The following is a 24,231-nucleotide window of genomic DNA, read 5'->3' on the forward strand; positions in this document are numbered from 1 at the left end:
AAAACTCATCCAATAAAGCTTGCATTTTTTTAGGAATATGAAAAATAGTATCAGATTCTCTTCCCAAAACCAAATAAGCAACTTCAAAATGTTTCAAATCATTAGCATTTAAAAGCAGTTCAGGAGAAGTAACGGGTGAATCCGGCACATTCTTTTGTGGATGAAGAGTAAACTCTTTATTATTTTGCATCAAAGTATGTGTTTTTCTCTCCATTGTGAACAGTTTTGTTGTCGAACTGCCAAGGTCGTCCTAGCAAAACATGACAAACTTCAAGAGGCACAATATCACAAACAACTTGATCTTTATAAGTTCCTCCAATCGTTAAGTTCACAGTGCATTGTTTATTTATAGGAACCTCACTTCCCTCTTTGAACCAAGATATTTTATACGACTTATCAAGAGGTTTTGTTTTCAGTTTTAGTTTCTTTACCATATGTTGTGATACAAAGTTCCCTGAACATCCACTATCAATCATTAAAGTGCAAACTTTTCCTTCAACAGTACAGGTAGTTCTAAAAATGTTCCTCCTAAGCCATTTATCTTCCTTTTTAGTTTGAGTAGTTAAGACTTGTCGAATTACTAACAATGGTTCTCCTTCATCACCTTCTAAATCAAAATTTTCTAATTCAGCTTCATTTTCAGATTCTGTTTCATTCTCCTCCTCTTCTTCTATCTCATTTTCACCTTCTATGAAATTAGTTCGTGGAGGATTATTCTTTCTGCAAGTAGCTGACAAGTGACTATATAACCCACATTTGTAACAATGTCCAATTTGCTTAGATTGTTCAGACGGTTTATTTCCTGCTACCCCTTTTTCTTTTTTCTGATTTTGACTTTCAACAGTTTTAACTTTTACATTCGAAGTTTCCATAGAAGTCTGAGTTTTAGTTCCACTCGTTTGCCTTCGTTTATATGTTTCAGTGATTTTATTGGTTCGCCGCAAATGTTGCTTTTCAATTTTAAAAGACATTCGATAAGCTTCATCTAATTTAACGACATGATGTAAGTTGATTTGATCTTGAATTGTCCATTTTAGTCCATTGAGATATCTCGTTATAGTTTTCTCTTCAGACTCATCCAAATCATTTATGGCATGCAATTTGTAAAAATTTTCAGTGTATTCTTTTACAGTTTTTGACGCAAATTGTTAAACTCCTGAAAAATAGTTCTTGAGTGATCAGAAGGTAAAAATTTTCCTTTCATCTTTTCCTTCATTCTATCACAGGTTTGAATTTTTTCTTTGCCTATTCTTAATCTGTTGTTTTGTAAGTTTTTCCACCAAGTTAATGTATGTCCCGTTAGTTTCAAACTTGCAAATTTAACTCTTTGATTATCCGGAATTTCTTTTCATTCAAAAAACTGATCCATTTTTTCTATCCATTCTATGAATTGTTCAGGTTGTAATTTTCCTTCAAAATTATGAACGTCAATTTTAATTTCGTGATCCCAATTTCTGTCTCCTATTTCGATTTCTAGGTTCTTCCTCCTCACTCTCATAAGATATTATGCTAGGATTAACGTTAGCTTGATTGACGTTTAGATTAGCAATGACCTCAGCTACCGTATTAATTTGATGTTGCAAATCATTTAATTGTTGCATCACTTATTGCCACTCCCCTTGTTCATTAGCCATTTTTTTTGACATAAAAGAGAAAGACTCCTATAAACAAAAAAAAAAGACGAACTTGCTCTGATACCAAGTTTGATGTAGACACACAAGAAGAAATTGTTGCAATGGATAAAACTTAAAACAAACTTTATTAAAATAAAAGCAGACAACTAAGACTTGACAAACACAACAAGAAATATTAGGAGAAATAAAGAAAAATAAAAAGACGCTATCCTCAGACAACCGTTAGAGCGGTTTCCTCACATGCATCGAATTGTAGGTTAAATAATAAAAGTGCATAAGACTAGCAAACCGATGGTCCACCACTGCAAGATTGTCCAAATGCTCCCAAATCAACCAAAACACGACACCCTAAAGTTGCTTCACTGTTGAGAAGAAGGATACAGATGGAGTGGCACTTGCGGAGAGACGAAGATGTTAGAAGCCCGAGAAGAAGGGTGGAAAGAGCCCGCAGGATTTTCGGAGGGGATGAGAAAGAAGGGTGGAAAGAGACCGCAGGATTTCCAAACAAACCCGTAGGTTTAATAGCAAATATGCTCACAAATATCAACTGCCTTCATTCTCAACATCTTCTCTTATTTATAGGCATAGTAAAGGAATGCCAAAAGCCACCTTAGTTAATGTTCACAACATCCCAATCATCATTTTTCATAGGATTTCCAAATGCCACTTCGGAAAACAGCCCAGCATAAATCCTGAAGGAACAGTTACGGGAATCAAAGGTAGTTCACGGAACCAAGGAGCTAACATCTCGGAAGCAAGCAGGCCGAGAAATCAAAGCAACACATCCACGGGAAAAACACCCCAGCATGGAAAAACAGAGGCAGGCTGGACTCCCAAGGGGTAAAGCACAAAAATCAGTAACTCCATCATAAATTCTAATGCATCGAATTTAGCCCCCATTAAATACAAGCCACGGTTTTCCAAGAGACAAGAAGAAGGGGGGAAGGGGAAGGGATAAGGCCAATCCAAAAGTAGTTCTTTTTAATGAGGTACCTTTTGAGAATAAAGAGCTACTAAACTCCAGCTTCAAGCAACTAAAAGAACAAGCTCAATACCATGTGCTCCAAAACAGCCAACCCGTGAACCATCAGCAGCCAAGGACCAATCATGCCAGTAAATCAAAGGTCTACCAAGTCCTATGCACAACCTACCATGATCATTAGATGCTTTCCCATCATTGGATAGCTAAAAAGAAAATCAAATAAAATAGAAAACAAAATATACTATTGTTCAAATAAAATAAAAAGTACAGTAATTCTTGATAGCATCATCAAGGCATAGTTGGGATGGAATTTGGGTTATTATTAATCGATTGAAAAACTTTGCCTATGTCTTACCAATTAAACAGACAAAATCAGTGGAAAAATTGGCAAAGATATATGTTAATGAAATTATGAGATTGCATGAAATTCCAATATCAACAATTTATGATAGAGATGACTGATTTACTTCCAGGTTATGGAAGAAGATTCAGAAAGATCTGAGTACCAGATTGACTTTCAATACTGCATTTCATCCTCAAACAGATTGACAATAAGAAAGAATAATTCATATTTTAGAGGATTTACTGTGATTATGCATTTTAGATTTGGAGGAAATTGAGAAACTCATATATCATTAATTGAATTTGTATATCATAATAGTTTTTAATCCAACATTAAAATGATGTCGTACAAAACTCTTTATGGAAAAAAAGTGCAGAATACCTTTGTATTGGACAGAAATAGGTGAAAGATAAATAATTGGTATTGAACTAGTGGATGATGCTATTAGCAAAATCAGATTGATCTAAGATAAACTGAAAGCAATATAGGATAGACAGAGGAAATATTATGATGCAAAGCACATGTCAGTTGAGTTTGAAGTGGGAGAATTTATTTTCATTAAAGTCAGCCCAACAAAAGCTATACAGTAAATTAGAAAGTTAGAAAAATTGAGCTGACGATTCATTGGTCCTTTTAAAATTATTGAGAGGATTGAAAATATGGCATACAAATTATCTCTGTCAGTACATATGCAAGAGAAACATAATTTGTTTCACATATCAGGGCTTTAGAAGTATATATCAGATGAGTCAAATAAAATCTAATCAAAATCTATTGACTTGCAGCCTGATTAAAATATGTTGAAAAACCTGAAAGGATGCTAGAATATGAAGTGAAACAGCAAAGAAATCGAAAAATACATTTTGTAAATATTTTATGGAAATTTGGAACATAAAAAGATACTACCTCGGAGAAATAATCATAAATAAAAGCATAATATCCTCATCTATTCAACTTAGGTATGTCTATTTATCCTTGCTATTAAATTTCAAAGATAATTTTTTTATAAGAAGGGAAAATTGTAAACACCGGTTCAGCTGGTTAAGCTTAACTGGCCTCTGTTTAATAAAGAGAGCGGAACAAAGAGCGGGAGGGAAGGATCGTGGTCCAGGTGAAACGCAAGTGAAGCTGCCTATGTGTGGGAACTATCCTGGACGGTTCGAATCGCACCATTGAGTGGATTTCTACGTTTGAACGTGAAAGGTAGTGACTCCTTATGAGAAATAATCTCCTTTCACGCACTTTAGTGGCAAAAAACTCAAGTTAAAAAATTTTGTACGAGAGGATTTAGCGGAGAGGAAGTAGAAGGAGAAGGAAGGTATATTATTTTTCAATCTTGTTCATTTTGCATGCAACTCTATGATTTAAACTTAAGAAAAGATTTATATCTCTTTTAAAGGTAAAGAAAGAAATTTGAGAGAGAAAGAAGAAGGATTTTGTGTTGGAAAATTTCTTTTGTAAATGATTTCGAACTTCCTATTTTATTTTATATCCAACTTTAGAGAAAATAATTAAATAAAAAATTAATTTTGATGGGAAGACATAGTATTTGATTTTCAATATGAAGAAAATCCTTGCAAGAAGAACTCTTGTGAATGAAAACTTCATTTTAAAGAGAAAGGAGAGAAGATTTAACTTATTAAGGCAATCATATTGACAAATAATTCATGCTCGATGGTTATATAGATGATTATAAACTAGTTAGCAATGATTAATGCAATTTAAAATGATTTGGAAAAATTGAGGATTTAATTAACCTAGTGCATGAAGGTGAAGTGTTGAAGTCAATAAAGGATCTCAAAAATGATTTGAGACAAGATTATATTTAGGAAATATATATATGAATTAATGAATTATAATAGTTTGTAATTGGATGAGTAACTTTAGGTTGCATTCAGGAAGGCTATTGCAAGGATCAACTACTTGAAGGAATTGAAGTACATAAGTATTAAAGTGGGTAATTTTAATTGTGTTATATCAATTCCAATTCCTTTAATGTTATTTACTTTCATTTTGTTTATTGTAACTATTGTATATTATAGTATTATGTTGATGGAATGAATATTATGTTGACGAAATGATTATTGTATAATGAAAATTATATGAATAGAAATGATAATGTGAATTATTCACTATATAAATAAAATGACATACATAGTACTATAAAATATAAAGGAAATGAACAATATAATGTAAAGAAAATGAAATACTAAATGATGATTTAACTGAAATTGATGAATTAAAAGATGGAAAATGTGTATGCATGGAAATTATAGAAGTTCATTCCCGTATGGTACTGGCTGGGGAAGCAACGTACCCATGCACGTTAAATAGAAATGGAAATGAAAATGAAAATAAAAGCCAAAGGAAAAGAAAAAGAAAGCCAAAAGAAAATGTTTATTTTATGTATATAAAATTTTTATGCTACAGCCATGATTACCCATTGAGTTTAAACTCAACCTATTAAACTAAATTTTAAGGTAAGTCTCATGACAAATAGAAATGACTTAAGGAGAGGAATATGTCTACAGAAGACGATGCACAAGCAGATAATATATGTTTTATGTAAATATTAAGTATGCAAAAGATTTTATTATTAGTTTAATGAAAATTGTGTTAGTTGATCTGCAGTTTTTCTTTATAATGTATTTGATAAACTGGTTTTGAATTTGAAGAAGTCTTATAAACGTACGACTGTTTGTTCCCACCTCGTTAATTCTAGTGTCCTAGCCAGGTTGAGATAAAAAATGTGCTGGTCCAAAAATATAAAATGGTTTTCCCTCATATATAAGCTTAAAAGTTTTTTAGTTAAAAATAAGTCTTACCACTAATGTATCTAACACAACTTCTTCCTTCAATAATTTTCTCACAAACACAATGACCATAGTCATCACGTTTTGTCCACTTGGCCTAATTTTATTAACCTGAAGAATAATTACAAAAGAGGATTAACATTACAAGTAACATGGACAACAGGAGATGCATAAAAAAGCAATGCTCACCAAAATTTGATAAAATAGTTCACAAAAAACAAACCATGAGCTATAAATTAGTCTATGTAAAAAACTAAGAAAAGAGGGTACTGAATCCTGGCCTTAGATTAGATTTAATACGATTAGCATAAAGAGAACCAATTCAAGCTCTAAGTATCCCCTTGTTTCCATTTTGACAGTATACCTTGGACTTACTTTGATATTGGATCTTATTTGTTAGCGTATACAATGTCCTTATTTATATTGAAGAAAATTAACTAGCAATTTGGTAGATTTCTATTGTGTATACCTTGGACTTAACTGTATTTTTATATGAGAAGCAAAACTTATGACAATATTGTTCAAAGGCCGGGAAAAACTTGGTTCCATTAAAATAATAATTGATGGAGCATTTTCATCTACATCCTAGATAAAATTAATGCCTAATATTTTAGTAATAATAGATCTAGTGGGGGAATTGTGACTTTGGGCAATCAAGTCATTATTAAGAGTACACGTTTTAGATATCTTGTGTCTATTGTTCAGAGTGATGGTGAAATAGACGGGGATATTATTAGTAGAATTCAAGTTGGATGGTTGAAGTGGAGGAATGCATCGGGCTTGTTGTGTGATAGAAAGTCCCTCTCAAACTTAAGGGAAAATTCTACAAGATGTTTGTGAGACCTATAATACTTTATGGTGAAGAATGTTGGCCATTAAAAGAAAAACATAATATTAAGTTAATTGTTGCAGAGCTAAGGATGTTCAGGTGAATGAGTGGCTTTACTTTTAGAGATACGATACGAAATGAGCATATACGTGAAAAGGTTGAAGTAGCTTTAGTGGAAGATAAGATTAGAGAGTCGTCTTAGATGGTTTGGTCACATTAAATGGCAGCCTTCCAATGACCTAGTTAGGAAAGTAGATGCACTAGATTTGACTTATGTTAAGAAAGGTAAAGGTAGACCTAAAAAGACTTGATTAGAAAATATTAAAAATGTCCTTTCTTTAATATATTTAGATGAGAATTTGACTATTAATAGGACACAATGGAGAAAAAGATTTATGTAACCGACACCACATAGTGAGATAAAGGTTTGTTGTTGTTATTGTAATTGAATTTGAAGTTCTTTGAATTTTACCTAAATGCTGACGACCTACCATAGAGATAGTGGGAGGAAAATTTTTTTTCTTAGTTAAATATCTTTTGCATGAGGTTTTTAAAAATTATTGTTTTCTTCTATATTGATAATCCTTAATGCCGTCTCCTTGATCTAGACATTTTATGCATGATGATGCTTGGATGTTTCACTAGTTCTGCATATTGCAAAAATTGTAGATTTGCAATACGGTGGACTATTCTTCACTAAATGGTATTTTCTGTATTATTACAGTACACAAGTTGGTTCCCATCCTGTTACATCTATTTCATGGCTTCCTACATTGAGACTGCTTGTCACTATTTCAAAGGATGGAGCACTTCATGTGTGGAGCACGCGAGCACCAAATCCGAATGCAGTTCACGCTACCTTTTTTGAGCATGCAGGTCTTTACCCTTTTCTTTCTTCCTATGAACTAGCAGTGGGAACTAATACTGGAGTGATAATAATAAATACTTATTTAAACATTACGTTGTCACCTTTGATTGTTTATTTCTGTAATTCATAAAGCTCCACTTGATTCAATAGTATCTCGTCAATTTCCAACTTGATGACTTCGATAATATAGTTATCACATGAAATCTGAACTTCTGAATAAAACAGCTTCCTTTTCTCTTTCTTGGCTTCTAATTTTCATTCTATTGGAATCATATTAATACCAACCATGAAAGATGCTTTTCTAAATTTTAATGTCTTCACTGTTTTCTTATCAAGTGTTGGCTTTTCCATTTGATTTTAAAATTCTGCTCACAAGGCCCCTACCACAGACACCTCACTGGTGAGTGCGTTTTTCGCATTTGGTACGCAATCCTTCTGTAGTATCATTTATAAGAACAATTTGCTGTAACGAATTAGTGAATAGAATCAACTCTTTCTATTGAACGCTTTGATAGTTTATCATTGTCAGCCTTACCTCTATTGACCTGTGTTGGCCTTATGAATCGTTTAGAATCTTTAGATTCATTTAATTGTAATCTTTTTCTATGATTACTCTGGTGAAAACTGTTATTATGTCAAGTTAACACTGTTGACCTCTAACTAACCACAAACCCACGACCCCACTCACAAATGATCCCACTCACATAACTCCTGCTCGCCTCTAGTAAAGCCGGACGAAATTCCCTCCCAAGGGGCGCCCTCTCAATTCGACAGAAACCGCAAGTAGAGCCACTCTCCTTCGATCCCTCTCTGTGTCGAGCACAGGAAGCTTCGGCCGCACACGAGCCAGCCGCCAATTTCTTCTCCCTCAAGCCCGCGACCCCGGCTCCTCAACACTCGCGACAAGCCGCGACACCAACTCGACTTTAGCCTACCTCTGCGAACCCGAAGCCGAGTCTAATCCGCTTCCTTCGTGCCAACGAAGCCAGATTGCTCCTCCGACTAGAGCCGCTTGCCGATCCCGCACATGAAACTCTTCTCGCCCTCCCGTTTCCTAAGTTGCTCCTAGTAAGCTCCAGCCCCGTGCAAGCTCTAGCTGCTCACAAACCCGATAATTGTAAGTTCTAGCTCCCATAACTTTTATCCACGAACACATGCAGACAAGTAAAAACTAGTGCAGGGTGGTAAAAAAAAAAAAAAAAAAAAAATAAAAACGAGTATTGAAACTAAAATGAAATAGAAAATTGGTACTAAAAAAAACTAGTATAAAACTAAGTACGATAGTAAACAAAACACTAGTACGAGTGTCGAGGTGGTTAAAGCACAGAACTAGGTATCTACTGTTAAAACTCTAATAGAGGGTGTAAGCCATACTTTAATTAAGGTATAAAGAAAAAATTTTATCAGAACAAATAACACATCCAAACTATAAACTACTTCTAATAGAAGCTGTAAGACGCACATGTTAGAAAAAATATTTAAGTAAACGTAACTTAAACCTAAATCACAACTACATGTCACTTAGCTTATAGGGCTAAGTTATAAGACTCACCTTCAAGTAACATCTAAATACAGAAACTGTAAGACCTATCAAAAAAGTTAATTATAAGGTCAAATTAAAAGAAAAATCAATTTAAAAATCTATTAAATTTCTAATTTAAAACATTAAATTAATTAACCTTACCAGATAACTAATTAACTTGTTTTAAAAATAAAATTAAAATTCAACTTTAAGTTATAATTTAATTAATTGAATAAATGATTAAATTAATATCTAATTTAATATTAATTTAAAATTTTAATTTAATTAATTAATTAATTAAAACAAAACTAAATTCTAATTAATTAACTAACTAATTAAAATTTTTTTTACTAATTTAATAATTTATTAATCAATTTCATTGATTTAAATCTTCTAATTAAAATCTACTTAATCCTATAATGAGCATAAAAATTAAATTACTTAATAAAAATAAAACTTAAAATTAAAATTAAAATTTTAATTAATTAAATTAATTGAACAACTAATTTAATTTATAATTAAATTAATTAAATAATTTTAAAAATACATTTAAAATTTAAAATATTAAATTAATGAGCTAAGTAGTGAATTTTAAATTAAACTTTTACTTTTAATTTTATTTAATTAAAAACCTAATTAATTAATAAATGCAATTAATTCAAAATTTAATAAAATGCATTAAAAATAGTAAAAGAACAATGTTCACACTATAAACCTAAGAACAACACACACCAACTAAGCATCAAACTCCTAAAACTAAAGAAAGTAGAAAAGAGAAAGAAAAGCTCCAAAAAAACACCAGGCAAACCTAAACAGCTCCTGGTAGGCTTCAGCCCTGTACAACCTCTGGCTCCTCGCAAACCCGACAACTGTAAGTTCCAGCTGCTGCAACTCCTAGTCATGAACACATATATATATAAGTAAACAAAAGTCAATGTAGGATGATAAATAAAAAAAACAAGTACTAAAAGAATAAAAATGAGTACTAAAACTGGAAAAGAAACCAAAACTAATACTAAAAAAACTCGTTGAAAGAGCTAGTACTATAAGTAAAACTTGTCACAATCCAACCTAATCAGGATAGGTCCTATCGTGTTGAGCTATGACAGGTAAATCCTAAGATCTAATTATAGAATTATTTCAAATTTTCTATCGATATTAATTGAAATAGACTACAAACTACATAGTTACTAGAACATCAAAATACAAAAATTAAATTCATCCACAATTTTCTTTCATTTCATCAAAATAAATATATACACTATAGTATATATTTACATGCAAGAGCTACATAACTAAAAATTTAACTAGCAATGACTGTAAAAAGATTAAAATAATAAAATACTTATAACTTCAGATTTGATCCTAAATTGCTAGTCCACAATCTCTTTCCCCTTCGCAGATCTTGAAAATTAGAAGGAAAATTACAGTGAGCTACAACAGCTCACCAAGTCACACAAACCAATCTAAATTTTCAAGTATTCTTTTATCAAATATTTTGTTGAATATTTAAAAGAAGTTAAACATAATCTCAATAAATAAATTACTATACTGAGAGATGTAATAAATGCATAACAATTATTACTTGATATAAATAATAATACTGAATAAATAAATAAATTAAAAATTATATCACAAAATAGTTCATTTCATGTTTCCCGAATCCAGACAGATTCTCAAAGGATTTTGGCCCATTATGATTTACTTTTCATTTGTGCTTATAACATCAGAACATATCACACATCCTTATCTCAGACAGAATCTTAAAGGATTTTGATCCCTTATAACTCATAGCAATTCTCTGACATAGATAGAATCTCAGAGGATTTTGGCCTCTTATAGCTCCCAATAAATATAATTTATTCACATATGCACATATATCTTCACATTATAATAATTAAAGAGTAATTGAACATGTATCAATATTTCATATTGTTGTATAACGGTAGATAATAAAAAATCCATCTTGGCAAAAAATACACATTTTCAGAAAATTATCAAATTATCAGGGATTATGTAAAATGATGTTTTAAGACTTATATTGTACTACATAACTATTTTTCAACATCCAGATAATTTTCTATTCAATTAAAACTCTATAAATTTTAAATCCCCCATTGAAAATTTTTTAAAAAATATTCAAAATATGCATAATTGTAATCTCTGTAACTTATAAAAAGTTACATGGTGAAAGTTTTACTTGTGCAAAGTTATCCACATTTTTTACTAACGGATACAAAATTTTAATCGAAAAATTTGCTAAAACATGCGTATTTTTGAAAATTGAGATGTGCATAATGTGCCTTGCCTGGAGACGAACAAGTTTTCCAACTAGGCCAACGGACGAAGACGGCTTGAAGTCGTCCAAAAACCAAATTTTCTTCTCTCACCTCTCTTTCTTCCTTAAGTCTCTAAGCCAACTCTATGTTTGGAGAAAAACGATTCAATTAAGGAAAAAATGACATGAATAAAGCTATGATGGATTTAGATATTTTCTTTTTATTTATTAATGAAAAAATATATAATAATAATATTATTAATTTGCAGTAGAAAATTTATAGAAATTCTTTTAGGGATTCAAAAAATTATAAAAAAAAAATTAAAAAATTAACTCATTTTATTGTGGCAGTAAGGCTCACTTTAATTAGGGTAATAAGGAAAACTTTCCCGGAACAAATAACATATCCCAACTACGAGCTACTTCTAATTGAAGCTGTAAGACACATGTTATGGGAAATCTCTAGGAAAAAGTAACCTAACCCTAAATCCCAACTACGTGTCACCTAACTTATAGGGTTAGGTCGTAAGACACACCTTCAGGCTATTTCTAAATATAAAAGCCGTAAAACCTACTAAATTAGCCATGCATCTTCCAAAGAAAGTTGTAAGACCTGCTATTTGGGGAATTTATACAAGAAGTAATAAACTTTCAACCAAACAACTTGGCAACCTCTCATAGAGGCCGTTAGGGGAATCTCTAGGTAAAAGTAACATAATCATAAATCCCAACTACGGGCCACTTCTAAGCGAAGTTATAAGACCCATTTGCTAGGAAAACTTCTAATTGAACAACTCTAAACTCAAACCTATAGGCTAGTTCCAATGGAAGCTGTAAGACTTGCTGCACTGCTACTTTCAATGAAAGCAGTAGGATCCTCTTTCAAACAAAACCTATGGGCTACTTCCATGGGAAGCCATATGACCTGCTATACGGGCTACTTTCAATGAAAACCATAAGCCTCGACCAAAATCCAAACTACATGTAATTCCTAAACGAGGTTGTGAGAAATAATCTAAGTCTAAACTATAGGGAACTTCTAAACGGGGTCGTAATACCTAACCTAAATCTAAATTACGGGAAACTCCCAAGTGGCGTTGCAATTCCCAACTTAAACCAAATCATCATAATATCTACCCACTTCAATTCACTCTAGATCCCTGAAATAAGGCAACCCATGACTGTTAATCATATTTCTTGAACACTACGATCAATGATTGATAGTGTTGGTATACTGTAATCTACGGTATTTTCGGGATTACAGAATCATGAGATCTTGATCGGTTTTACCTCCATCCCTCATAACCAAAATTAAAATTGTTGCACATCTAAAATATTAATTCATCCTTAATCGAGAGTTCTCTTCTAAGCATTAGGAGGGGTAATTAACTATGAGGGCTTACCCTCCTAGGAAGTAAAGACCCGGATCTAAATAAACCCCGATACTACTCTCAAGAGGAATTTGCTTAATTATAATATGTCTCAAGAAGAATGAAATTCCCTGGCTGCAAATCGGATTCTTTTTGTGTCACAAGCACCATCTCTCTTTTGAGCGAGAACAAACAATAGCATTTGCTGCCCGTTATCTTGATTGCGTTGATTCCTTGAAGATGAACCAAATACTTTGTTATTGCTTTAAGAAACAACTTTTAGCCATCTTAGGCTTTGTTTGGAATGGCTTTCTTATTGCTTCTTAAAGCAGCTTTTTAGTATAAAAACTAATTTTTTGTACTAAAAAGTTTCTTTAAGAAGCAATAAGAAAGCCGTCCCAAAGGAAGCCTTAGTGCACATTTCATTGCACCTTTGTGGTAATGAACCAAAGAGCCTAATCTACCTGTAGTTTTTGTTATTATCTACGCAATTGACAATTAAATTCATGCTTCGACTAACTTTATTAGTTTTTAATTTGGCTTTTTGGTTGCAGCTATTGAGGCAATTGATATCACACAAATTTTGACCCGTCAGAATGGGGAGGCAGTATTCCCGCTTCCACGGATAAAAAATTTAGCAGTTCATTCAAAACTAAATCTAGCTGCCTTGCTGTTTGAAGTATGATAATCATAATAAACTTATTTTTGACATCTTAGTTCAGTTTCTTAAGAAGCTGCCGTTTCTTCGAAATAGGATATGAAGGATGGAGATAGCCTCAGAAGTAAGACTGCATACACTAGAGAGGGAAGAAAGCAACTCTTCGCTTTTCTCCAAAGTGCAAGAGGATCAAGCGGTAACTCATAGCAATTTCCTTTTGCAATTAGAACTATATCCTTTGGCGAACATTGTATTTCTGTTGACTTATTTGTTTTTTACCGTTTTATTCCTGTTTTCACCTGTAGATAACAATTAAATCTCTCTTATTGTCTCCTACGTGAAGTCAAAATTTTTTATCCATTACCTGTAACCGCATCTATAATTTCTTTTATTTCTTTGTCTCAAATGCTAATGTCTATTAGTTCTGGTAATTCTTGTGGTTGAAAAAATTATTTGTTTGAATGCTTTCTTGCCACTATAAGGGTGAAACTTTTATATCACACACAACTTGTTATATATATATATATATATATATATATAGAGAGAGAGAGAGAGAGAGAGAGAGAGAGAGAGAGAGAGAGAGAGAGAGAGAGAGAGAGAGAGAGATGCATGGCTATGCAGATGGATGCATTTGTTATATATATATTTGTGATAGGACATGCTTGTACTATGTAATGCCTCGTCTGACAGATGCAATTATTCAATTATACGTTATGAATTGTGGTCATTGCTCAAAGGTCAGTCCGCTCTTGTGCTCTTGCAGTTGCAGTCTTGAAGGAAAAACTTTTGGCATTGGGTTCATCAGGAATCTTGGCAGAGCATCAGCTCCAAACACAGCTCGAAGAACATCACTTGAAAGGGTTAGTACAGATATTTGATGTGCGTTATATTGTCGGAGAATTAGATACCCTTTTTAATAAAGATGTACTTATTGATAATCTTTTTAATGTGCTGCTTAGATGATTAAGTTTTATATAATTCTTAGTGTGAAGATGTGCACATATTGTAAAGATTAAACATAAGAAGAAAGAGAACATTTAACGTTTACATCAGGAAAATTAACATATAATGTTCTCAAAATAAGAAAAGCTGGCATTGAACTCCATCTTCCATTATGTTTCTATTTTAGTAGATTGAACTCAAAGCGAGAGACAATATTTCTAATTTTCGTATATTCGTAGAATTAGATTGATATCTAATGTTTTTTTTCCTTTGAACGATCCTGCTGTCTTTCTTGCATAGTAGTTCAGGATTAACTCTGTAGTTATGCATAGAAATGCTGACATTTGTTATGAACTTAGTTGAATTCCCATTGAAGTCCCAGTTATCTTGCTTTGAGAGCTTGTATAAAGTACACATGTTTCAAATATGTACCTACATATTACAAGATACTAAGGGGGTGTTTGGTATAGGATTGGATTCAATTTTAGTAGAATTTACTAAATCCTGTAAATATGGATTTAGTAAATCTTGGGCTCTTAAATCCTGAATTGTGTTTGGTATGACATTTTTTAAATCCTGTTAAATCCAGAAAGATGTTTGGCAACAGATAACAAGATTTAAAACGGTTGGAGATTTAAAATTGGAGTAATATGCTAAATAATAAACAAAACATAACATCATTCAATGAAAATAGCTAAACGCATAAAGAGTACATGACCACAAGAATTTTTTTTTTGGAGACCACTTAACAACTACAAGATAATACACTACAACATAAAGGTGATGTTGATATTTGTTGCATTGGAGACAACTTCCTGACGATGATCGATTTCTTTGACAATTTATCTGAAATAAAAAAAAAATGCTAAATTACATAAATATTGTAATGAAAGGTAAATTAGTTTTAATGCATACATATTTCCTTACCCGGGCATTCCACATATCAGTTGCAATGACATGTCTTATCGCTTCTCCTTGAATTCGTTCTCCTATTGTTGCGTGCAAGTTAGGATCTTCATCCAACATTTCAACATTCCCACGTTCACTATCGTGTTCCATTTCTATCTGTGACATATTGAAATACTTGTCATGTCCATGATAGCGACCTATAAAGTTGTGCAGGACTGCACACGCAATTACCAGATCAACTTGAACAGTCACAGGAAACTTGGCCAAGCAATCACGCATACTATAAGGATCTGTACTTTCAATTGTCTCTCTAAAGAGAATGGCATTCTTGTTTGAATCAACTAAGAGTTCATTAAGATTTTGCAAGCCATTTTTCCTTTTCGGACATTTAGCAGCTTTAGTTGGCTTCTCGCTAGATCTTTTTGTACGTATTGTTGGACTTGGGTCCATTTCCACACTTGGATCTATGCCAACAGTGTTAGGTTGGTTGTTGGGTGGCGTTCCGTTTATGTCTTAGCTAACACCGTTAGCAGCTAGGAAATCTTCTTTAATGTGTGGAGCATCTTCCTCACTGTTTAAGTTAACCACTGGCTCAGACATCTTAGTGCATCTTGCATCACTTCCCACTACAATGTTCTCGGCACATATCTTCTCAAATATTTCATACTGATGGAAGGGGTGCCTTCTAAATCGAGCTACCTTTGGGTTAACCTAGAAAAATGAAGTTTTATTGATTTGGATGCATAAAATTTAAGAATTATATTTAATTGTAAAAAACAAAATAATACCTGTTGAATTTCATCCCACAACTCGTCAGTAGCTACAGGGATTTGTAATTCCTCATCCCAACCCCATCCACTACGGTTTGTTAGTTGATATAGTGTTCTAAAATTAACCTTCATATTTTTAAATCTTATCATTACGGACGAGTCGGTGTAGTTGGTTTTAATACGCCTGTTTAACACAGCTACTAAGCTAGCCCATTGTTCCTTTAGCATATTCCCATTACAAAAATTGCCATTAACATATTTCCAATAGCAACTCGCCAAGTATGACATTATGATCTTCTGGCCACTTTGGATTTCGAGTTGTACTTTTGGGCAAGCCGGAGTAAATTGAGATGTCGTCACAATCACGACGTTGCTTACTACCGCTTGCACGTCCAACTCCTTTGCCATCTAGAAATTTCTGCATTGCTGTCATACATTAACGAGGATATTCTTTCTAAGAAATTTAAAGGTTGTGCAAACAAGTAGTTTTTTTTTAGGTTTCCTTTAAGAACTTTTATCGGTCTTACGTAGGTAGATAGTGTTTGATGACTCGTTGTCGCTCACACTTGCTACTTTCATATCGACGAAAACTAGATTTTTATTATAAGAGCATATATTCTCATCGTGTTATATTTGTCAATCAAATTAGTACAATACTTCCGATAATTTTAAAAACATACTGTAATTCAATTAGGACAAAGTTCAACTAAAGATTAAGACTTGAATATTCTAAGCCAAATTATATCAATGCTGCCTAAATAAACGATATTATCTTGAACTTCAAATGAAATGCCAATAGTTCAATACACAGTAAGAAAAAAATAAAAACATTTCAAACAAAATTATTGCTTAAATATTTGCCTTGTTGTGGTGAAGAAAAAAAAATATTAGTTAAGTAGTACAATACTTAACCAAAGAAACACTTGAATTAAATGATATTATCTGTTCAGTAGTACAATAGTTAACCAAAGATCTGTTCTGTCATGAAGGGAAAAAAAAAGGGCAGCAACCTTGAGCGAGCACGACCGAGCAGTATTCCTCTTGAGGAAATCTTCGGTATTCCTCAGTTTCCTCTCTGTCGTGCTCATGAAGAAAAAAAAAAAAAAAAACCTGGTCGCTCTTGCTCCCTCGGGAAGGAGAAACTGAACTACCGCTGAAAAAAAAAAACCTGCGAGTACCTTTGCGACCTTGAGCGGGAACCAACGATTGTGCTTCGGGAGCGGCTAGGGCACAGGATGAAGAAGAAGCTGTGTCTTCCTCCATGTACATAAAGAGGTCGGGAAGGAGATCACGACACGAGCGTCGCGGGAAGAACTTTCGCAGTGTAAGTTGCATTAAATCCGACTTCTAGCGGGATTAGGATTTACCCGGATTTATCGGATTTACGCCGTAAATCCGCAAATTCGGGATTTACGGATTTGCCGGATTTACCGCAACTTTTTTTGCGTTTGGCTGGATTTACCGTAAATCCTACTAAAAACTCAAAATAAATCCGATACCAAACACCCCCTAAAAGCAGTATCTTCCATGTTGAGGAGATGTGCACGTCACAAATGAAGGAGTCAAGATTGAGCTTGACTAACCAACGAATGAGTTTCAGGCTGGAGGATACCGGAAAGCGAGGAGAAGAGGAAACTCTAGATGAATCAAGAGAAGGCGAGGGAGGAGAGCTCAGCGAGTGAGCGTGGTATAATTGACGGTGGGTATGCGGACTGCAGTTAAATTCCTTGGCTAATTAGATCGCGTTGTTGACTGTAACTACCGGACACCCCATGACCTAGCCAACGCTCCCCACGATTGGACACCGCTCAAACCGACCCCCACGTTCTCTATTACGTAATCAAAATAGACTCCCTCCCTCATTCAGAGACTCACGCGCTCAGAAAACCAGAAAAAATTGCAAGCAGAGCTCTCGGGTCTCCCTCGATTCTCTTTGCCGGACATGACCGAGATAGAAAATCGAAGCTCGTCCATACCTGAAGCCCTAGCCGACCTCCCTTAGTCGCTTGTGAGCCCGACGCCATCCACTGAGCAAGTCGCCGTCGGCCTGATTCCTGCAACCGACACCGAAGCCGATGTACCCAAGACGACCGAACTCGACCGTCTGCTCTTGGTCCTACTCGTAGACCTTCCTTCTCCAAGCTTGAAGCCGACCCGATCAAGCTTGGCGTTGCCTCTGGGCACCGTCTCCTGCCATGGAAAAATTATTAGGTGCGGAGTGTGCATCGTCCGCACAAGTACTGGGTACCTAGCGGTACCCAGCAGTACCAAGTGCCGGTACCTAGCTGTGGTCTCCGTCTCCGCCTCTTGTCCGACTCCCCCCTCTATATAAAAGATATATATTATTATAACTTTTTTTTTCTTATTTATCTGAATGATTTTCAAACTTAGACAGGTTTAATTTTTAAAACTTAGCTACTCTATCTAGTAGCTCTTAATAAGTGCTGATGGAGGCCATGCATAAAAATGATAACATCTTATCATTGATGTTTCTCAGAAGTAGTTGAACAACGAGCTCATCTTCTAGCTATTGTTCGCATTTTATACTCATATTGTGCCAACTAGTTATGTACTTTGTCACTAACTCACCTTTCTTCTTTTTTCTAGGGCAATGTCAACAATAGTAGTCTTCTCGGTAGCACCACCGAACTTTTTTACGAACATATTTTCCAATTCTGTAAATGTCTTAACAGAATCATTAGAAAGTTCAATCTACCATTCAAAAGTAGTCGCAATCAAACTACTAATGAATTGGCGGATGAGTAGAGCATCAATGCCTCCAGTATTTTCATAAGTTGATTTAAACTAAGCCAAGTGTTATATGAGATTGTCGGTGCCATTAAAAGTATTGAACTTAGTCACTAAATAACCTTTAGAGTATGGTACTTGATCGTACTCGGTTAGATATGGACGAACCTTACAAACTTTTCAACATGCTCTGAGGAAATAACAACTTTAATATTTTATTAATGATTGATTCTAGCAGTGGAGTCATCATCGGCTCAGATGTACTTGCAAAATTTTAATGAGTTTGTAGATGGACAAGTCGATCAGCCTCATTTTTCCCTTTAGGTGTAGTTCAAATTCCAGACATCTGGGGTGTTGGGTCGGTTTGCAGATTAGGAGGAACACTACTTGATATCTGCTGATTAACTGGTTGATTTAATGTTTGATGATCAACTGGATGAACAAGTACAGGAATAGTAATGATATTCTTTTGCATTAATTGTATCATCACAGTCATCCGTGCCATCATTTCTATCATTTTGTTGTTCAATTTTGATATCTCTTTATCTTTCTCCATTAATTGGAGTTTCAAATGCCTTTATGCTTGTGCTAATGTCTCAACAAGCACTTCTTCTTGATCTTCATTTTTTCAATCGCCTAAGGGGACTTTTTCTTCTTCTACCTGCTCGTACTGAGCTTGATCTTCTTGAGAGGTAGTTGTTTTGGAAAAGGTGGGTATTGCTTCATTGCGCTGTCTGTAGCCACATGTTTGATGTGGCTTATCACTGTGCCCTACCATATATACTACCTCAACCTCCATAGTATCTTCATCTTCATCATTTTCTTGTACTCGAATCTCAGAGTGATGCTTCCAATAGATCTCTGGCTCTATATGCAGTACAGGGACTTCTTTAATTGAAGGAGTACGGTCAAAATTTACCTTCTTCTGAGACGATGAAGTTGGATGGCAATAGGATTCCTTGTAAGATTCTCCAAGGTATCGACTATTTCAAATGCCAGTAATAAGAACCTTTTCCTTAGGTACCCATTTTTGATGATTTTTATTAAAACGGATCTATGGGGAGTTACACCAGATGTCATGCTTATACTAACTTTCTTTTGCGATAATCTTCTTTCAGGAAGTCTCGGCCTTCAAATTTTCTTTCCCTTCCACTAGGATCTTTTGTCAGTAGATTTCTAGATATGAAGTTCAGATTTCATGATCCAACGTTCATCGTGTGGAGCTGATCTTGATTTTCCTTGAGTTACTGGGGCAGATGGTAACTCTGTTGGTGGGATTCTTGTGGTCTTATTTACCAATGGCCTTTAATATCTCTTCTTTATCAAGCCATTTTCTTAGGCAACTTTCAGAACTCTGTGTATCCTAGTGGACAGAGTTTCATGCTACTTCTTCCGAGGAGCCGGGTTTGGGGCTGCTGATCCCAAAATAAAATTTTCAACTCGCCAGTAGAGTTATTCCTCTTCACCCATTTTAGATTTGCAAATTTATTTTGGGTGGGAACGTTAGCTTCTAGCTCCAAGGCTGGGAGTATTGACAGATGCACAAGTAGTGGTTGTTAAGCTCGCAGCTCTGCATTCAACTTTCTCTTCCGTCTTCTGGATAATCTTCCTCCAAATGAGGAAACTTCATGATCATGCCTTCTCGGTACGAAGGGCTCAGTTGGTAGTGTGATGATGCTTGATAAGGTTGGCAGAGTTTCTGCTTGACATAAGTCCTCTTCACAGTTAAGACTTCAGGATGTGAGAGTCTCTCAAAGAATGAGGTTCTGTTTTGTTGAACTACTTTAGCAGTAGTAATTATATCAGCTTGTGGCTATTGCATGGAATAGTCACGTCGTGCATAAGTTTCAGTAGAATCAGGCCTCGCAGAATGACCTTGAACAGTTATGTTGTGAATAGGAATGGCAGCAACCTTTGCAGTAGCTGCAGAAAACTCTAAGCTACCAAATTGAATGGTGTCTTCAGAGGCTCCAATGTTGATAACATCATTAGATAAATGTATGGCTTCCATAGTAGACCTACTCGGCATGAATCCAATTTGATTTTGAGAAACATTAGTATCACGCCGCAACTTATGCTCCATAACTCACTCGCATAGTTTTAAAGTATGACACATTAACTTAATTCATATATAATTCGCACAATCTTGTGTATTACATTTATTCTTAAAAATAGGAATTAACACACTCATTCTTCACTCATATGGCATCTTTTTAGTCTTCAAAACAGTATTAAAAAGTTTAGTAAGCCAATAAATTCCATCATCTCCTAAGCATTTTCACACTTCTATTGAAATATCATAAGGTCCAACAACTTTTTCACCATTCATTTTCTTTAAAGCCTTTCTAACTTTATTTTTACTAATGCGTCGATGAAAACACAAATCTTTACTTTCATTTAGGGTGCTAAGGTCACTACTTATTTTCATAATCTTCATTAAAAAGTTTAGCAAAATATCTCATCCACCTTTCTCTTCTTAAATAAGATATTAGCAATTAAAAAATCATAAGCTAATTACTATTGGTTTAATTTAAATTAATATTACTATTGGTTTAATTTATCTATATATAAGTTATTGTTTAATTTTCTCAATAAATAACTAATTAATGATTAATTAAAATTACTAATTTATTAATTATGGTTTAATTAGTATAATTTGTTTAATATGTGCTAAATAAATATAATAATATATTCTTACAAAAAAAAATCCTGAAAAAAGTAGCAAAACAGTGTAATTTATCTTAACCTTAACACGTTTGCAAGTTCTCAGCTTTTAAAATGATTTTTGTTAGGCCTTCAATTCTTTTAGTAGTTATGATAAACAAGAAGGTTTTCTAACAACCGTTGTTTCTGAATGATTGCAGGCAAAGTCAGCTTACAATTTCAGATATTGCCCGAAAGGCATTACTTCATAGTGTATGTTTCATGCTCCCTAACCCTTTTTTTATTTTCATACATTTTTTTTTCTTTGTTATGGTATTGATTTATGCCCATTATATAATTGATAATTTTCCATTTCATAAAAATTTTTAAAATAGTTGGAAGACTATTTTTGTATGGCCAAATATAGTCCCAAAGTATCAAGTTGCCTCAATTTAGCCCCTAAACTATGCAAAATTGATTCAAAATAGTCTCTCATATTATAATATGCTTGTAAATTTTCTACTTTGAGTTCGTAATGATCTTTTAATCCACTTGCATAAAAATATTATGAATCCAGCAACAAAAAAGAAGAATTTATGATAAAATTACAATGCCAATACTTTTTTCACACGCCGTCCTTTGGCACATTTTTTTATTATTTTATTTAGTGTTGTGGTTCCTACAAGGTACAATCCTCCCCTACAAATTAGAGGGAGGGTGGTGTAGTTCATTTTCACACCCCCTTGAGTTCACCTTGAGTTCCTTGCATCAATTTTTATGGGCTTTAGGTGTAGTGATACAATTATGTTCTCATTCTTCGTGAACTTTCAAGTATTTCAATTGTTTTTTATAAATCATATATTTCTACTTTATCATTTGTCATTTTATTTTTTAGAATCATTTACATTACATTTAAATGTTTAATTTTATATTCATCACTTTAATTAGCTTCGTTTTAATTATTTTAAGTCCTACGTGTGTTGTTATATAGAGTTTACTAAGTTCAAATTCTGACTTCCTCGCACTGTATCACTTCATAAGGGAAGTTTATAGAGAGGTTGGGTCTACCCACCACGAAGAAAAAGTCATTCATGACCAGTGTCATATGACATCACAATTGAAAATTTCAAATCTATCATGCCAAGGAAGGCGAGCATTGAATACCTGCACGAGAGAATTTTGCAGCACTTAAATTTTTTCGCTAAGCTAAAAAAATTCGCATAGGATATACTTAGTGTCGTAAGCATGGCTTACGAATTTCCCACCATGGTAAAAAAAGCATCTAAGAGTGATCAAACACAGCAAATGTTACCCACCATATTACAAATGTCGCCTACAAATTTCCCAAGCCACCCGATGAAAAATGTGCACATGTTCTGTTCACCATGCATAAAATGCATCATTGATATACTTTGAGGATTTTAGCATGTTGCATTTTTGTACTTGTGCAGTGGAATCAATGACAATGAGGTGAATTTGTGAGAGAACACAGCACAAGATCTTTTTTTGTATTTTTTTGTTTTGGATTTTTCAAGAGAGAGATTGATAAAATGAGAGGAGAGAGTGTAGCGCTTACCGAGTGAGAGAGATAGGGGAGTCCAAAGAGGGTGAAAAATAAGAACGATGAGAGGGGGAAGAAGTTTAGAGAGAGAAAGAGTGCTGAAGTGAGAGAGAAAGGGAAGTGCAGCATAGGATGGCAACAAGAAAGAGGGAAATGCGACGGTAGATTGATGCGGCTAGGTTCGGCGGTTTGGAGGTTGTCCGCGGGAAAGTTCGCTGCGGTTAGAGTCGGTGGTTTGGAGGCTGTCCACTGGGACGGTCATTGCAGCTACGTTCGGTTGCTTGGAGGTCATCGGTCGGGAAGAGGGAGGCGTGAGGGTAGGTAGGTGGCTTGGATCGTCGGCGGGGAGGAGGTAGGCGCGACGATTGGTCGGCGGCTTGGAGGTCGTTGGCGCGGAAGGGAACGAGATGGGTCGTGAATAGAAGGGAAAATTATTAGGTCCCCACATCAGACATAATACAGGTCCGAACACCGGACATAGATATAGGTCCAGATATCAAATTAAAATTTGGCACGCGGGCTGCGCTTGTGGTGCGTTTTTTGACCGCGCTTTGGCTGCTCTTTGGCTATGCTTTACCTACACTTTACCTGTGCTTTACCTGTGCTTTTGATGCGCTTGACTTTAAATTCCGCGGATACATTTAATTTATAAAGTAAAAAATAAATTTAATTGAATATTCACGTGTACACTTCACGTGTCAATATTTTATTGGAGTTTGGACATATCTCTACGTCCGGTGTCCGGACCTAATAATTTTCCGAATATAAGAGAGGGATATGGCATGTGGAATGAACAGAGAGAGGTTGGGGAGAGAGATGGTTTAGGTTTTAGGTATTCTTTTATTTTTCTTTATTTTTTTAATTAATGATTAAAAGAATTTGTCCTCTTCATTTAAGCACGAGGACTCGAGGTTCCAACTTTTAAATTTTTTATTTTCTATTTTTTAATAAAATTCATTTAAATATAAATGTTTATTTTTTGAAAATGATTAAAATCAATGGCAGTACCATGATCAAAATTTTCTAATTTGAAAAATATCATTAAGCTTTTTCATTCGAGCTTGAAATTGACATTAAAGTTTTAATTTTATTTATTAAAGCTGTTATAGAAAGATAAATTTTATAATAATAAAAAAACTTATTGTCATGCTCATCTAAATTAATTTCAATACAAATTTATTTGAACTATGTATTATCATGCTCATTTATTTCAATTATTTTATTACAGTACAATTTCATATCTAATTTAAATAAAAAATAATTAAAAAATATTTTATAATGAATAATAAATATATAAAAAGCTCTATCTTATTAATATAAAAATATATAAAAAATTATAATAAGCATATTTTAATCTACTT

General features: G+C 34.0%; 2 protein-coding genes and 2 long non-coding RNA genes across 7 annotated transcripts in view; 2 read left to right on the forward strand and 2 right to left on the reverse strand.

The window, feature by feature from the left end:
- The window catches only part of LOC114579114, a 4,320-nt gene extending 1,416 nt beyond the window's left edge, over positions 1-2,904 (forward strand). Inside the window, exon 2 of the long non-coding RNA XR_003699971.1 lies at positions 2,645-2,904. This is a non-coding gene — a long non-coding RNA (uncharacterized LOC114579114). The remainder of the gene's footprint in view (positions 1-2,644) is intronic.
- The window catches only part of LOC114579113, a 20,407-nt gene extending 14,522 nt beyond the window's left edge, over positions 1-5,885 (reverse strand). Inside the window, exon 1 of the long non-coding RNA XR_003699970.1 lies at positions 5,785-5,885. This is a non-coding gene — a long non-coding RNA (uncharacterized LOC114579113). The remainder of the gene's footprint in view (positions 1-5,784) is intronic.
- An 8,964-nt stretch (positions 5,886-14,849) lies between these two features.
- On the reverse strand, positions 14,850-18,004 carry LOC114579112. Of its 3 annotated transcripts, none has more exons than XM_028692824.1 (3): positions 15,937-17,016; positions 15,167-15,859; positions 14,850-15,085 (listed from the first exon to the last, which is right to left on the reverse strand). In XM_028692824.1, the coding sequence occupies exons 2-3, from the start codon at positions 15,596-15,598 to the stop codon at positions 14,921-14,923; spliced, it is 597 nt and encodes a 198-aa protein (XP_028548657.1). In that variant the 5' UTR covers positions 15,599-15,859; positions 15,937-17,016; the 3' UTR covers positions 14,850-14,920. The 3 variants fall into 2 exon arrangements, with proteins under 3 accessions (XP_028548658.1, XP_028548657.1, XP_028548659.1); XM_028692825.1 differs by lacking the exon at positions 15,937-17,016 and adding an exon at positions 17,895-18,004.
- LOC110114537 overlaps positions 17,119-24,231 on the forward strand; it is a 62,637-nt gene continuing 55,524 nt past the window's right edge. Inside the window, exons 1-2 of one of the 2 annotated variants that reach the window (XM_028692822.1) lie at positions 17,119-17,242; positions 21,531-21,582. The gene's annotated coding sequence lies outside the window, so the exon portion shown is untranslated. Of the gene's footprint in view, positions 17,243-17,969; positions 18,130-21,530; positions 21,583-24,231 lie in introns of those variants that run through there. The other variant, XM_028692823.1, reaches the window with a different exon arrangement.

This window comes from Dendrobium catenatum, unplaced genomic scaffold (assembly GCF_001605985.2).
Source record: "Dendrobium catenatum unplaced genomic scaffold, ASM160598v2 fragScaff_scaffold_157, whole genome shotgun sequence".
NCBI lineage: Eukaryota > Viridiplantae > Streptophyta > Magnoliopsida > Asparagales > Orchidaceae > Dendrobium > Dendrobium catenatum.

Excerpts from the sequence above, each read along its gene's own strand:
- LOC114579112 (XM_028692825.1), bottom strand. The coding sequence starts at position 15,598 with ATGGACCCAAGTCCAACAATACGTACAAAAAGATCTAGCGAGAAGCCA. Across the intron at positions 15,086-15,166 it reads CTGATATGTGGAATGCCCGG|ATAAATTGTCAAAGAAATCG; the intron begins GTAAGGAAATAT and ends TTTTTATTTCAG.